The 16,062-nt window shown below is 55.4% G+C and overlaps 1 protein-coding gene across 1 annotated transcript in view; it reads left to right on the top strand.

Annotated features, from left to right (window-relative positions):
• LOC133359640 (E3 ubiquitin-protein ligase TRIM11-like) overlaps positions 1–6,518 on the top strand; it is a 45,245-nt gene extending 38,727 nt beyond the window's left edge. The window contains exon 6 of the mRNA XM_061578112.1: positions 5,540–6,518. Coding sequence (XP_061434096.1) covers positions 5,540–6,087 — 548 coding nt within the window. The 3' untranslated portion in view covers positions 6,088–6,518. The remainder of the gene's footprint in view (positions 1–5,539) is intronic.
• The last annotated feature ends 9,544 nt before the right edge of the window (positions 6,519–16,062 follow it).

The raw sequence follows: 16,062 nt of genomic DNA, 5'->3' as shown, positions 1-16,062 counted from the left end.
GTGTGTGTGTGTGTGTGCAGCGTGCACGCCACGTGTGTGTGTGTGTGTGTGCGACGTGCACGCCACGTGTGTGTGTGTGTGTGTGTGCGCGTGCACGCCACGTGTGTGTGTGTGTGTGTGCGCGTGCACGCCACGTGTGTGTGTGTGTGTGCGCGTGCACGCACGTGTGTGTGTGTGTGTGCGCGTGCACGCCGTGTGTGTGTGTGTGCGCGTGCACGCGTGTGTGTGTGTGTGCGCGTGCACGCAACGTGGTGTGTGTGTGTACACGCCAGTGTGTGTGTGTGTGTGTGTGGTGAACGGCAAGTGTGTGGTGTGTGCGTGCACGCCAGTGTGTGTTTGTGTGCGCGTGCACGCCACGTGGTGTGTGTGTGTGTGCGTGCACGCCACGTGTGTGTGTGCGTGTGCGTGCACGCCACGTGTGTGTGTGCGTGTTGCGTGCAAGCACGTGGTCGTGTGCGTGTGCGTGCACGCCACGGTGTGTGTGCGTGTCGTGCACGCCACGTGTGTGTGTGGTGTGCGTGCACGCCACGTGTGTGTGTGTGTGCGTGCACGCCACGTGTGTGTGTGTGGTGCGTGCACGCCACGTGTGGTTGTGTGTGTGCCGACGTGTGTGTGTGGCGTGCACGCCACGTGTGTGTGTGTGTGTGCGTGCACGCCACGTGTGTGTGTGTGTGTGGCGCGTGCACGCCACGTGTGTGGTGTGTGTGTGCGTGCACGCCACGTGTGTTGTGTGGTGCGTGCACGCCACGTGTGTGTGTGTGTGTGTGCGTGCACGCCACGTGTGTGTTGTGTGTTGCGCGCGTGCACGCCACGTGTGTGTGTGTGTGTGTGCGCGTGCACGCCACGTGTGTGTGTGTGTGCGCGTGCACGCCACGTGTGTGTGTGTGTGCGCGTGCACGCCACGTGTGTGTGTGTGTGTACACGCCACGGGTGTGTGTGTGTGCGTGCACGCCACGTGTGTGTGTGTGGTGCGCGTGCACTCCACGTGTGTGTGTGTGTGTGCGCGTGCACGCCACGTGTGTGTGTGTGTGCGCGTGCACGCCACGTGTGTGTGTGTGTGTGTGTGTGCGCGTGCACGCCACGTGGTGTGTGTGTGTGTGCGCGTGCACGCCACGTGTGTGTGTGTGTGTGTGTGCGCGTGCACGCCACGTGTGTGTGTGTGTGTGCGCGTGCACGCCACGTGTGTGTGTGTTGTGGTGCGCATGCACGCCACGTGTGTGTGTGTGTGTGTGCACGTGCACGCCGCGTGTGTGTGTGCGCGTGCACGCCACGTGCGTGTGTGTGTGCGCGTGCACGCCACGTGCGTGTGTGTGCGCGTGCACGCCACGTGCGTGTGTGCGCGTGCACGCCACGTGCGTGTGTGCGCGTGCACGCCACGTGCGTGTGTGTGTGCGCGTGCACGCCACGTGCGTGTGTGTGTGCGCGTGCACGCCACGTGCGTGTGTGTGTGCGCGTGCACGCCACGTGCTTGTGTGTGTGCGCGTGCACGCCACGTGCGTGTGTGTGCGCGTGCACGCCACGTGCGTGTGTGTGCGCGCGTGCACGCCACGTGCGTGTGTGTGCGCGCGTGCACGCCACGTGCGTGTGTGTGCGCGCGTGCACGCCACGTGCGTGGTGTGGTGTGCGCGTGCACGCCACGTGTGTGTGTGTGTGCGCGTGCACGCCACGTGTGTGTGTGTGTGCGCGTGCACGCCACGTGTGTGTGTGTGTGCGCGCGTGCACGCCACGTGTGTGTGTGCGCGTGCACGCCACGTGTGTGTGTGTGCGTGCGTGCACGCCACGTGTGTGTGTGTGCGTGCACGCCACGTGTGTGTGTGTGTGTGCGTGCACGCCACGTGTGTGTGTGTGTGCGTGCACGCCACGTGTGTGTGTGTGTGTGCGTGCACGCCACGTGTGTGTGTGTGCGTGCACGCCACGTGTGTGTGTGTGCGTGCACGCCACGTGTGTGTGTGTGTGCGCGTGCACGCCACGTGTGTGTGTGTGTGTGTGTGCGCGTGCACGCCACGTGTGTGTGTGTGTGTGCGCGTGCACGCCACGTGTGTGTGTGTGTGCGCGTGCACGCCACGTGTGTGTGTGTGTGCGCGTGCACGCCACGTGTGTGTGTGTGTGCGCGTGCACGCCACGTGTGTGTGTGTGTGTACACGCCACGTGTGTGTGTGTGTGTGCGCGTGCACGCCACGTGTGTGTGTGTGTGTGCGCGTGCACGCCACGTGTGTGTGTGTGTGCGCGTGCACGCCACGTGTGTGTTTGTGTGCGCGTGCACGCCACGTGTGTGTTTTGTGTGCGCGTGCACGCCACGTGTGTGTTTGTGTGCGCGTGCACGCCACGTGTGTGTGTGTGTGTGCGTGCACGCCACGTGTGTGTGTGCGTGTGCGTGCACGCCACGTGTGTGTGTGTGTGCGTACACGCCACGTGTGTGTGTGTGTGTGCGTACACGCCACGTGTGTGTGTGTGTGTGCGTGCACGCCACGTGTGTGTGTGTGTGTGCGCGTGCACGCCACGTGTGTGTGTGTGCGCGTGCACGCCACGTGTATGTGTGTGTGTGCACGCCACGTGTGTGTGGTGTGTGTGCACGCCACGTGTGTGTGTGTGTGTGCGTGCACGCCACGTGCGTGTGTGTGTGTGTGCGCGTGCACGCCACGTGCGTGTGTGTGTGTGCGCGTGCACGCCACGTGCGTGTGTGTGTGCGCGTGCACGCCACGTGCGTGTGTGTGTGCGCGTGCACGCCACGTGTGTGTGTGTGTGCGCGTGCACGCCACGTGTGTGTGTGTGTGTGCGTGCACGCCACGTGTGTGTGGTGTGTGTGTGCGTGCACGCCACGTGTGTGTGTGTGTGTGTGTGTGCGTGCACGCCACGTGTGTGTGTGTGTGCGTGCACGCCACGTGTGTGTGTGTGTGTGTGCGTGCACGCCACGTGTGTGTGTGTGTGCGTGCACGCCACGTGTGTGTGTGTGTGTGCGTGCACGCCACGTGTGTGTGTGTGTGCGCGTGCACGCCACGTGTGTGTGTGTGTGCGCGTGCACGCCACGTGCGTGTGTGTGTGCGCGTGCACGCCACGTGCGTGTGTGTGTGCGCGTGCACGCCACGTGCGTGTGTGTGTGCGCGTGCACGCCACGTGCGTGTGTGTGTGTGCGCGTGCACGCCACGTGCGTGTGTGTGTGTTCGCGTGCACGCCACGTGCGTGTTTGTGTGTGTGCGCGTGCACGCCACGTGCGTGTTTGTGTGTGTGCGCGTGCACGCCACGTGCGTGTGTGTGTGTGTGTGCGTGCACGCCACGTGCGTGTGTGTGTGCGCGTGCACGCCACGTGCGTGTGTGTGTGCGCGTGCACGCCACGTGTGTGTGTGTGTGTGTGTGCGCGTGCACGCCACGTGTGTGGTGTGTGTGTGTGTGCGCGTGCACGCCACGTGTGTGTGTGTGTGTGTGCGTGCACGCCACGTGTGTTGTGTGTGTGTGTGCGCGTGCACGCCACGTGTGTGTGTGTGTGTGCGCGTGCACGCCACGTGCGTGTGTGTGTGCGCGTGCACGCCACGTGCGTGTGTGTGTGCGCGTGCACGCCACGTGCGTGTGTGTGTGCGCGTGCACGCCACGTGCGTGTGTGTGTGCGCGTGCACGCCAGTGCGTGTGTGTGTGCGCGTGCACGCCACGTGCGTGTGTGTGTGCGCGTGCACGCCACGTGCGTGTGTGTGTGTGTGCGCGTGCACGCCACGTGCGTGTGTGTGTGCGCGTGCACGCCACGTGCGTGTGTGGTGTGCGCGTGCACGCCACGTGCGTGTGTGTGTGCGCGCGCACGCCACGTGCGTGTGTGTGTGCGCGTGCACGCCGCGTGCGTGTGTGTGTGCGCGTGCACGCCACGTGCGTGTGTGTGTGCGCGTGCACGCCACGTGCGTGTGTGTGTGTGCGCGTGCACGCCACGTGCGTGTGTGTGTGTGTGCGCGTGCACGCCACGTGCGTGTGTGTGTGTGTGCGCGTGCACGCCACGTGCGTGTGTGTGTGTGTGCGCGTGCACGCCACGTGCGTGTTTGTGTGTGTGCGCGTGCACGCCACGTGCGTGTGTGTGTGTGTGCGCGTGCACGCCACGTGCGTGTGTGTGTGTGTGCGCGTGCACGCCACGTGCGTGTGTGTGTGTGCGCGTGCACGCCACGTGCGTGTGTGTGTGTGTGCGCGTGCACGCCACGTGCGTGTGTGTGTGTGTGCGCGTGCACGCCACGTGCGTGTGTGTGTGTGTGCGCGTGCACGCCACGTGCGTGTGTGTGTGTGTGTGCGCGTGCACGCCACGTGCGTGTGTGTGTGTGTGCGCGTGCACGCCACGTGTGTGTGTGTGTGTGTGCGCGTGCACGCCACGTGTGTGTGTGTGTGTGTGTGCGTGCACGCCACGTGTGTGTGTGTGTGTGCGCGTGCACGCCACGTGTGTGTGTGTGTGTGCGCGTGCACGCCACGTGTGTGTGTGTGTGTGCGCGTGCACGCCACGTGTGTGTGTGTGTGTGTGCGCGTGCACGCCACGTGTGTGTGTGTGTGTGCGCGTGCACGCCACGTGTGTGTGTGTGTGTGCGCGTGCACGCCACGTGTGTGTGTGTGTGTGCGTGCACGCCACGTGTGTGTGTGTGTGTGTGCGTGCACGCCACGTGTGTGTGTGCGTGCACGCCACGTGTGTGTTTGTGTGTGCGTACACGCCACGTGTGTGTGTGTGTGTGCGTACACGCCACGTGTGTGTGTGTGTGTGTGTGCGCGTGCACGCCACGTGTGTGTGTGTGTGCGTGTGCACGCCACGTGTGTGTGTGTGTGTGCGCGTGCACGCCACGTATGTGTGTGTGTGCGCGTGCACGCCACGTATGTGTGTGTGTGCGCGTGCACGCCACGTGTGTGTGTGTGCGCGTGCACGCCACGTGTGTGTGTGTGTGTGCGTGCACGCCACGTGTGTGTGTGTGTGTGCGTGCACGCCACGTGTGTGTGTGCGTGCACGCCACGTGTGTGTGTGTGTGTGCGTACACGCCACGTGTGTGTGTGTGTGTGCGTACACGCCACGTGTGTGTGTGTGTGTGCGTACACGCCACGTGTGTGTGTGTGTGTGCGTGCACGCCACGTGTGTGTGTGTGTGTGCGTGCACGCCACGTGTGTGTGTGTGTGTGCGTGCACGCCACGTGTGTGTGTGTGTGTGCGTGCACGCCACGTGTGTGTGTGTGTGTGCGTGCACGCCAAGTGTGTGTGTGTGTGCGTGCACGCCACGTGTGTGTGTGTGTGCGTGCACGCCACGTGTGTGTGTGTGTGCGTACACGCCACGTGTGTGTGTGTGTGCGTTCACGCCACGTGTGTGTGTGTGTGCGTACACGCCTAGTGTGTGTGTGTGTGTGCGTACACGCCACGTGTGTGTGTGTGTGTGCGTACACGCCACGCGTGTGTGTGTGCGTACACGCCACGCGTGTGTGTGTGCGTACACGCCACGCGTGTGTGTGTGCGTACACGCCACGCTTGTGTGTGTGCATACACGCCACGTGTGTGTGTGTGCATACACGCCACGTGTGTGTGTGTGTACACGCCACAGATGGACGCTCACCGACTCTGGACACAAACTCAGCCCACGACCTCCTTGAGATTTCCACGGATCTCAGGACGGTGACGGTGAGCCGTGTCCGCCAGGGTCGCCCCCATCACCCACACCGCTTTGAGTGCCATCCACAAGCCCTGTGCTCTGAGAGCTTCTCGTCGGGTCAGCACTACTGGGAAGTGGACGTGGGGAGCGCGAGGCGGTTTCGGGTTGGAGTCGCGTACGGGACGATCCCACGGAGAGGGCGTGGTGCTGAGTGCCTCCTGGGAGAGAGTTTCGTCTCCTGGTGTCTACGGAAAGATGGCGACAGCTTCTCAGTGCTGCATGGCGGGGTAGCGACCTCACTGTCGGTGCCGCAGCCTCCGCGGAGAGTCGGGGTTCATCTGGACTGGGACGCGGGGCTGCTGTCATTTTACAGCGCCGATTCCATGGCTAAGTTACACTCGTTGCACCAAACATTCACTCAGCCCCTACATCCAGGACTGTGGGTGTGGGGTCAAGTTGGTGACTCAGTGAGGATTGTGGATCTGAGTGGTGCGTCCTGAGAGAGGTGAACGTGAACAGCGCAGAGGACAGACGCCACGACGCACGGCGCTCGCCACCCTCGTCACCGTCACGCGCAGTGCGACGCCCGTGACTGGCTGGTGGCTGTCGGTGGCTAGGGGCTGCGTGGCTCTCCATCATAACGGGAGGGCCTGAGCGTAAACAATCCTCACAACCTTAATAGCGGGTAGGGGTGATAAAATAAGTACTGCTGTGTGTGTGTGAAGCCAACATGAATGTGTTCACCCTGCCAGAGGAGTGTGACTGTAGTGTAGGGTGCAGTGATTATCAATGGTGAAATGGGATGCGTTTATACACTGGTGGTGCCATGGGTTGTGGGAGAGATACAACAACAACAATATTATTATTATAAAAGTATAATTGTGCACTTACGACAGTGGCATTGTGACGTTTGTATCGTCGATTCTACAATAAAAATACAGAACACAACAACGTTCAAGTTATCTGCTGCTGCGTCATGGACGTGGTGACGTCACCACGCACGCTCCCCCCACGCGGTGACGTCACCACGTCACCCTACCCCCCACGCCCGCCCCTCACCACCGCACCATCTATAAACACAAAGAGCTTCACAGCTCATCGGATACCTCCTGCACTACAAACACAGATTCTGACGTTCTGGATTCCCGCTACTGGGGGAGTCCCGCTGTGACGTCATCACGTCACCGCGTTGGCGACAACAAAACAGAGGCCCTTAGGGACAACCTGCAGCCTCGCTGCTGTGACCCAGCACTGTGTGGGGGGGGGGGGGGGTGACGTCACCGCTGACGCTGCTGGTAACTTCCCGCGAGGATGCCACGTGACCCTGGTGCTCGTCAGGAGAAAGTGGTAGAGCAGCAACAACAACCACAACCACCACCACTACGACAACCACCACAACAACCACCACAACAACCACCACCACAGCAACCACAACAATTACCAGACAACAACAACCACCACCAAAATCACCACCACAACAACAGCCACCAGGGGGAGGGGTAGAGGTGGGGGGGGGTTGTCTGGGGGGGGCTTGGGGGTTTTACGTGAGAGGAGGGACCCCTAGGGGGTGGGGGAGATGGGGATGTTTGGGGTCACGTGGGGTTCATTGTTTTACTGCCGGCACTGGTCCAGAGTTGCGGATCGAGTCACGAATCGCGACCGATTCCCAGACGCCGTTTGGGTCCCTGCGGTGCCTGGAGCGGTGTTGGTGCGCAGGAGATTTCACAAGAGGCTGTGGCCAAATCAACCCGGAATGTCGCCGATTTTTTTTCCAGATCTCGGAAGCTGTGCAAGGTTGAGCCTGGACTGTAGCGCTGGGATTAGTGAGCGGCGTGCGCGTCGGAGTGCGGTGTGGAGATTACGCGTTGTGCCTCTCTCCGATGCGCTTTAAGTTTCTGCCCCTTGTTGATCAGCGCGACGTCTGTGACGTTCCTTCCACGTGCTGGGAGCATCGTCAAGATTTGAAGCGTCTGCAGTTGAAAGTGGAAATGTGGGGAGCATTGACAGCTTTTATTCTTCGTTACGGTGGAGCTGAGATTCCAATCATAATGGTTGAGTTATTTAATGAGCTTCAGGATACTCCTCGAGCCATGGGTAAGATTTAACATATTTGTCCAAGTAACGAGACATTGACTGGACACGAAGGGACTCGCATTTGTCCTCTTCAATCGATCTTCAGTCTGCGTGCCAACATCGCCCTCACTGAAGTGGGCATCGGTGCACATCGCAGCAGCACGGGAACGGTTCCGAGGCCACAGAGCAACAGGAATGGAACAAAAGAAACCCGTCACGACCTCAGCGGCGACCACCGACTGAGTAAAGTCAATTTACAACTGCGTGCAACGAATAACAGAAGAAGATTTAGTAGCAAATCAAGTGAATAACAAGTAAGAAAAATGAATAATAAAATGAATATCAAATTAATTAATACTACATTTTAGGGAAAATGTCAAAACTGGGTGGTTTTTAACTTTTGCCGACAAAACTGGATCCCAAATGTCAAAACTGGGTGCACCCTGGGTGGCCAAAAACTTGAGTTTTGGACACTCAGGGTGCACCCAGTTTTGACATTTGTCAAATACACTTGATAATTGTATACTAGCACAGTGTGCCAGCACCCCATTCATCCAAACACTTGGTATTTGTATACTGGCACACTGTGCCAGCACCCCATTCATCTAAACACTTGGTATTAGTATGCTGGCACAGTGTGCCAGCACCATATAACTACACACACTTGATATTTGTACGCTGGCACAGTATGCCAGCACCCCAACGACCAACATTTCAAGCTACGGCTCGGACTCGGAAGTGAGCTCGGGGCGGGCTTGCGACCAGGCGGGCGCACTGCCACCTTGCGTGATGACCTAGACTAGTGACTCGCGTCAATACCAAACTTTTGGATTGTTGGTTGATGCTACGCGCTACTGTACACCCTTAAATTTGCCATGCATTCGACCATAGCCCGCCAAACGACCAAGCACAGAGACAAAGGCGACGTCCTTGGGAGATGGACCAGCCTACTTGACGCTCCTGACCATGGTCCCAATGGTGCGGAACAAACCAACGAATGCGCATCTCGTTGATTGGTCAATCCTTTGGCCCACCGTTACGGTGATTGGCGGAAATATTGTGTGAAAAATCTAATTGCTGGCAATGAAAATAGACATATTGTCTCGTGAAAAATTGAAAGTAGACGTAGAAACGTGATTTTTCACAAGCATTATTCACAAAACAGGTGGAGGAGCGGCTCACATTCGAATGGCAACCCTCCACCCCAAGAAGACTTTTACCACGTGCCGCGAGGCCATCCACGGCATCCAAGACTTTGCTTTGCAACAAGGCAAGCGCGCGGTCCTTGACCTCAAGCGAAGCGGCGGACGGCACGTTGCCATCGTCTGCTCTAGTTCAACACCTTGTTCCTTCAAGGTGAAGCTGACGAAGCTCACGGGGGAACGACGCGGCTTCCGCGTCTCGGCGCTGTGCACGGATCACCACGGCTGCACGGGCACTACCAAGATCACGCAGCGCCAAGTGGAGGCGAACATGACAGCCCGTTCGGCCTTTCGCGCCAACCCCCGTACCTCCGCACCGACTGTCATTGCCCAGGTCGCCGACGTTGCTCGCGTCATTGTCCCGACCCGGATGATGTACCGCGCCAAGGACACGTGCATCGCGGCGAACGAGAGTGCGGCCCATGCAGGCTTCGAGTTCATCAACTCGCTGGTGGAGACGTTCGGCAAGCTCAACGCGACGACCTGCAGTGTGCGAGAAGACGCGGGCATCTTCTGGGGTGCGTTCATCTGCAACCCGATCGCACGCTCGTTGCAGCCAAGTCTTCAACGCGTCGTCGGCATCGACGGGTCGCACATGAAGGCGCGCGCCTACAACGGAACCATGCTCGTCCTCGTTGGGCGCGACGGCAACAACCGCAACGTCCTTCTCGCCGTGGCGCTGGTGCCGTCCGAGACGGCAGCGGCCTACGACTGGTTTCTCAACTGCTGCACGACCAACGACATCGAGCTCGACGGCACGCCGGTCTTCTGCGATCGTGGCACGGGCATCCTAGCCTCCGACTGGAAGGACCTCATGCTCATCCACTGCACGCGGCATTTGATCTGCAACGGCGTGGACAACATCGGCTCCGCGTTCACGCCCGACCTCCAAGGCATCATCTACGATGCCCAAGGGTGCGCCTCCGAGGCCGCGTTCCGCAGCTCCTTGGGCTGCTTGGGCGTAGCTCTGCCTGCGGCGGCCACGTACTACAACAAGATCGACCCCCACACGTGGGCGCTCTACCCGCACCTGCACACGACGCCATTGTACGGCTGGCGCACGACGAACTTTGTGGAGTCCACGAACAGCGAGGCCCTGCCGGCTCGCGAGATGGAACCCTTCCACTTCCTCATGCACCACATGGAAGACATGATGACGACGGCCTTTGCCCACCGCAGCGACGCCGAGAAGTGGGCCGCTCAAGGGCGTGTCATTACGCCGTACGCTCAAGGACTCATCGACGCTCAGCAGGCGTTGGCCCCGAGGTACAAGGTCTACGAGAGTACCTCGACGCGTGCATACGTCAAGGATCCAGACGCCTACGCCTCTGCCAAGCGCCGAGTCGATCTCAGCTCTCGGTCGTGCACGTGCGGGTACATGAAGCAGATGGGCTTGCCGTGTCGGCACTACATTCGTGCCCTCATGGCGTTTGGGCGGATGCCCGAGCTCTACGACGCATGTGCGGTGTGTTACCAAGTCTCTGCCATCAACACGACATGGACCTCGGTTGCCGGTATCGAGCTGCCCATTGCCGAGGAGCTGCAACGCGACAACACCATGATGCCACCTCCTCGCCAGAAGAAGGCTGGCCGCCCGAAGAAGCGTCGGATTCGCAACCGTGGTGAAGGTGGCCCATTGGGCCTCACGCGGTGCTCCTTCTGTCGCGCCAAGGGCCACAACAAGCGCTCTTGCCCGTCGAAGTAGTTATATATATGTAACAAACATGTTTTGTTCTAAGTGTGCAGCACCATACTTCTCGACGCAAACACTATCTACCGTTGTTCTACTGTAGTAGGTGTAGCATGCAAGCTGGCACACTGTACCAGTATACAAATGGCAAGTTCGTGTATGTTCGCGAGCTGAAAGTGTTACTGTAGTTGCAAGCTGGCACACTGTGCCAGTATACATATGGCAAGTAAGTGTTACTGTAGTAGCGAGCTGGCACACTGTGCCAGTATACAAACGGCAAGTAAGCGAGCTGGCACACTGTGCCAGTATGCAAACGGGAAGTTTGTGGTGCAAGGTATGGAACATGAGCCACGAGAAACATCATTTGGAACGCTCTAAATCTGTGGCGACATATGGATGAATAACGCAAGGACCTAAACGTGTACAAAATGATACATTAAATCGTACACCTTCTTCACCCAGTTTTGACATTTGTCCACATTGAACATCACCCAGTTTTGTCATATCAAAAAGCACCACCCTGTTTTGCCTGTCGTTTTCCAAGACCACCCAGTTTTGACATTTGGGATCCAGTTTTGTCGGCAAAAGTTAAAAACCACCCAGTTTTGACATTTTCCCCTACATTTTATAAAAAAAAACATAAGTAAAATTTATAAGTTACATAAAAGTACTCATTTAAATAAAATAATGAAAAACATTTGATTTCATAACTTAAATAAAGTTTATTAATAAACAATAATTAAATGCATAATTTAAATGAAGTCATAATTTAAATTAATTAGTGTGAACATATTTATAACATAATACATTAATCATAAATAAACAAGCTAATAAAATTAATGATAAATGCACCGGTTCCACCTCTTGTTAAATGGTGGATGTAAGGGGCAGGCGAGTGAGTAGATTCGTCTTGTACAGAGCACGGATGAACTTATTCAATCGCATGAACGCCACCCACCCATTGTACATCACATAAAGTACGAGGGAAATCACTGCTGTTGATAATATATTTTATTTTAAATCAAAGAAACCACGCGTGACAGAACCCTCTGCATGTAGGCACACGAGCTACAACATCAAAGTGAAGGAGTGTGCGCACGTCAATGAGAATGGACGTGAGGGGCCGTGAGTGGCAACGCTGCCGAGCTACTCACAGCGCAGCTGCTCCAATGCAGGAGGAGGAGGGAGAGGCGAGATTCGGGGCGAGGCTTTCGCTTGAAAGCGAGAGGCCGCTTGGAAGACGAAACAAAAACATCTCCTGACTGCCGTGGGCGGCCATGGGGGGCGAGTGGGGCGCTGATGACGCGGCGGGGATTCCCTCGGCGTGTCCCTGGTGCCTGTGGACGACTCTGTGTGGGGGGGGGGGGGGGGGGTGGCAGTGGCCACTGCGGTGAGCGCTGCGCTGGGCTACGAACCCAGCGACCCGAGTGCGATATGTAAAGCTGTTGTTTAAAGGTGGGCACGGGTCACACGTGCCTCTCTCTCTCTCTTCACGTGGTTGTGTGGATTATTCTCCGGGTCTCTGTATCTTTTGTTTCTCAAAGTGTCCCTATATATATTTACATGTGTCTCTATGTGTCTAGTGTATATATGGGTCTCTATTTATGTCTATGGGTCTCTATGTATCTTTATGTGTCCCTATATATTTACATGGTTGTCCAGCTATTTTGAAAGGGGTAGCTTTCACACCTCCATCACGTGACACAACACTACTCCGGTCGTCTTACGCGTACTGAAGTTTAACACTACAGGGGTGGTTCAGATGTATTGTGACCCCCCCCCCCCTCATCTCATTCTCTAAAACGTAATATATATTTTTAAGTAAGGTTTATTTAAAACATAAATTAATATGCAAAGGAAAAAAAAAGAGTTAAGCGTCAATTCATTCGGGCGGTCACCAGACATCTGGACCAACTCCTGTGCCAGGCACGCAATGGGATGGCCCCCGCAATGTTGACAGCAGTGGCTCTCAACCTTTGTTGGCCACTGCTGTGCCCCCCTTGTTGCATTTAGTTTCAACCGAGTACCGCCCTTGCCTGACCCAACATGGTTCTGAGAAATAAATGCATGAAGAATGAACGTCAATATTTGAACCAATTGTCCATTTGATGAGGTATCCTAACTCGCCAGTAACTGCAAGTAAATACAATAAATCCCGTATTAGTTTTGTTACTGGCAACTTGTTTGGAATAACAATTGCTGAGTGGTCCACCTCGGAGGAAAGTTTTGGGAGTCCTTTTGGAACGACATTAGAAGAATAAAAAACTAAGATAACAAATAAATATATAAAGGATACAGCGTTGTTTGTTTTTAAAAACGCACAAGTTTCGTCACGCGAGTGTCAAAATTAAACTCAAAAACAGAAGCTGAAATATTTTCTTCTGCTATTTATTTATATTAAAAAACATTCCTGGTGCAAAAGACGCTTTGTACATTATAGGGACACTACTTACTACTTATCGTGTGCATATGTAGAGGTGTTACGGAGGGCGAACAAACACACTGGGCGTGGTTATGCCCGTTCGCCGAGAGGTGCTTACATCCACGTCCGCACCGTTGAGCCTGGAGGGCTAATACGGAGCTGGGATCCCCCACGGCCCCACCCCTCAGTGGGGGAGTTACTCGGGGCTCGGGGTTCAGTGTTCAGCCTTAACCAGTGAAGCAAGAAGACCTGCTAGATAGGCCCTGGGACTCCCTTGGATCGCTGTCCTTCTCAGGACCGACCAAGGCAAGCCAGTGGCGTGGCCCCAAGAGCCCAGAGCTGATGCTCTTGTAAGAGCCGGTCTGGGAACTCAGGGTGCCGTAATCCCAGCTTAACCAGGGCTGGGTTAGCTAGCCTCCCCTAGCCCGGTAGTGGAGGACCTAGGAGTAGGCTAGCCGTGACATAGATTGTTGATCTCCCTGTTAGACGGGTGAAGGGGCCGATACCCCTTCGAGTATTGTACATCTCGGCCTGTTATGTACTTTGTGCTTAATAATTAAGTGTGCCTCCAACTACGTCGTCCAAGTCTCCTGGAACCTACTACACATATGACAACTACAACAATAATTTACATTTAGACAGTTGCGAATTGCAACTGTAGAGTCCCGCCACCAATGCACCGCGCGTATGGAAAGCAGAAAGTAGACAGAGCCTGCAGGGTAGACGGGCAGGGCTTGGCAGGGGGGGGTAAAGGGGGATTTAGCCACTCAGTCACTCACTCACCTACTCACTCACCCACTCACTCACCCACTCAATCAGCTACTCACCCATCCACACACTTACCCACCCACCCACCTTACTCACCAACCAACCTCACTTACAAACTCATTCCCTCACTCACCAACAGGGCAAACGGGATGAAGGCCAGTTTAAAGAGATGCGTTTTCAAAACGGAAAAAAACAGCTCTAACGATTCAGATTGTCTGATACGTAAAGACAAAGCGTTGTTTCAGTCTTGGGAGCTGCACAGTGCAGGCAAAAGCCCCATCACCCATTCACCCACTCATCCAATCGCCCACACACTCCCCCACCAACTCATTCACCCACTCACGCACCCACCCACTCACTCACTCACCCACCCACCCACTCACCCACCCACCCACCCACTCACTCACTCACTCACCCACCCACCCACCCACTCACCCACCCACCCACTCACTCACTCACTCACCCACCCACCCACTCACCCACTCACCCACCCACCCACCCACTCACCCACCCACCCACTCACTCACTCACCCACCCACCCACCCACTCACTCACCCACCCACCCACCCACTCACCCACGCACCCACGCACCAACTTACCCACCTACCCACTCAACCAACCACCCAAAGGGGTGCAAGGCTGCAGTCAAGGTTAAGAATCACTGCTGTCAACGTTGCGGGGGCCAACCCATTGCGTGCCTTGTGCAGATGTGGTCCAGATGTCTGGTGACCGGTGTTGAATATATTGTGATTTAAAAAATATATATTTAAAAAATATTGATAAACTAATATATTACAAAAACAAAAATTACGTAAAATATGTAAACGTATGTAATTAATTGTGATTAACAAAAAATGTGTGTTAAGTGTAATTTAGAATCTCTGTGTAAAAAAATGTTATGATTAATGTGTATGTGATTATGTGTTGTCTAGGGGCATGTGCGTGCGATTATGCTTTTGTGCGATATCATTGTGTAGGGGTATTCACGTATGATTTTGTATTTGTGTCATTATTATTACGTAGTGCAATAATTATTGGCTCTCTCGTTGTTGAGGGGTATGTTAGTGTGATTATGTGTTAGTGATTATGTGTTTGTGTGATTATGTGTTTGTGTGATCATGTGTTAGTGATTATGTGTTTGTGTGTGCAGTTATAATGTGGTGCGTTTACATAGTTAGCATTGGCTCTCTCGTTGTCTAGGGGTATGTTTCACCTAAGCGGCTCTCACGGGACGCTGCGAATATTTTTTGGCTGCAAAACCCCGCGGCGGATCGCGCTGCCTGCCTGGCCTGGAGCCACTGCGCCTCACTGATCACTGAGCCATCTCTGCTACTGCTGCACCGAAGAATGAGCCGTGGACATCGTGGGAACCCCCTTCGCTTGCATTGGTGTCCTTGTAGAAGGAAGCTTTCAAACGCAGTGCCGCATTTTTATCCTTTAGTAATTAAAGCGGATGAGTCCAGGCCTGTATTCTGTGGAATAAAAGTCGGGTTTTTTTCCTACGAGTCCGACTGAGGTGTAGAGTCCAAGGCATTCGTTATCTGCTGTGAACAAACCGCAGAGCCCAAGAGAGCATCTCCGAGTTCAAGCAAGCGTTTAGAGTACAGTTTTTAGATTTTTTTGGCTGCTATACATTTCCAAAATGATGAGCCAATTTATTGAGCTATCATTTGTGATGGGAAGTTTGCTTCGGAAAAATAAGCTAATAGCTCAGTGGGCCATTACACCTGGTACAATAAAATAGTTTAGTTTTATTCGTATTTTGTTTACAATAATAGTCAACGCCGATTCCAATTTGTGTTGCTGCGTGTGCATGCGTGTTGAGTAGCAGTGCGTGTGAATGTGAAACAACAACGCAGCTGAATTAAGCGGTGGGTGCGGCTGTGAATGGCCGGCACGGGGATCTGCAGTCTCGGACAAGGTGAGAGTGAGAGACGGTGACATCGCCAGCAGTGGGTGATGGAGGCAGGTAGAGTTGGTGATAGATTCACACTGCTAGCAAAAGGCCCAAGATTCCAGGATGGGTCACGGGAGTCTACAGACAAATTCCGACTCGGATGCCACGATGACATTCAAGCAATTCATCATGTTGGGGTAATTACACCTCGATGGAGTTTCAGGACATCATGAGATATCTACAACTATACCAACTATTATTTTTTATTTTACCAGGTAAGGCTCATTGAGCAATGTGGCTCTTTTTCAGAAACGACCTGGCCACAAATGATGGCTTATCACGTGGAAATGTATTGCAGCCAACTACTCTAAACACGTGATGTTGATTGTAAATGTGGAGATTAAAACGGAGGACTCGGATAAA

The sequence above is a fragment of the Lethenteron reissneri genome, chromosome 65 (assembly GCF_015708825.2).
Source record: "Lethenteron reissneri isolate LAM-NWPU_2019-01 chromosome 65, ASM1570882v1, whole genome shotgun sequence".
Lineage (NCBI taxonomy): Eukaryota > Metazoa > Chordata > Hyperoartia > Petromyzontiformes > Petromyzontidae > Lethenteron > Lethenteron reissneri.
Note: the sequence above shows the minus strand (reverse complement) of the source record. Positions and strands in the feature narration are given on the sequence as shown.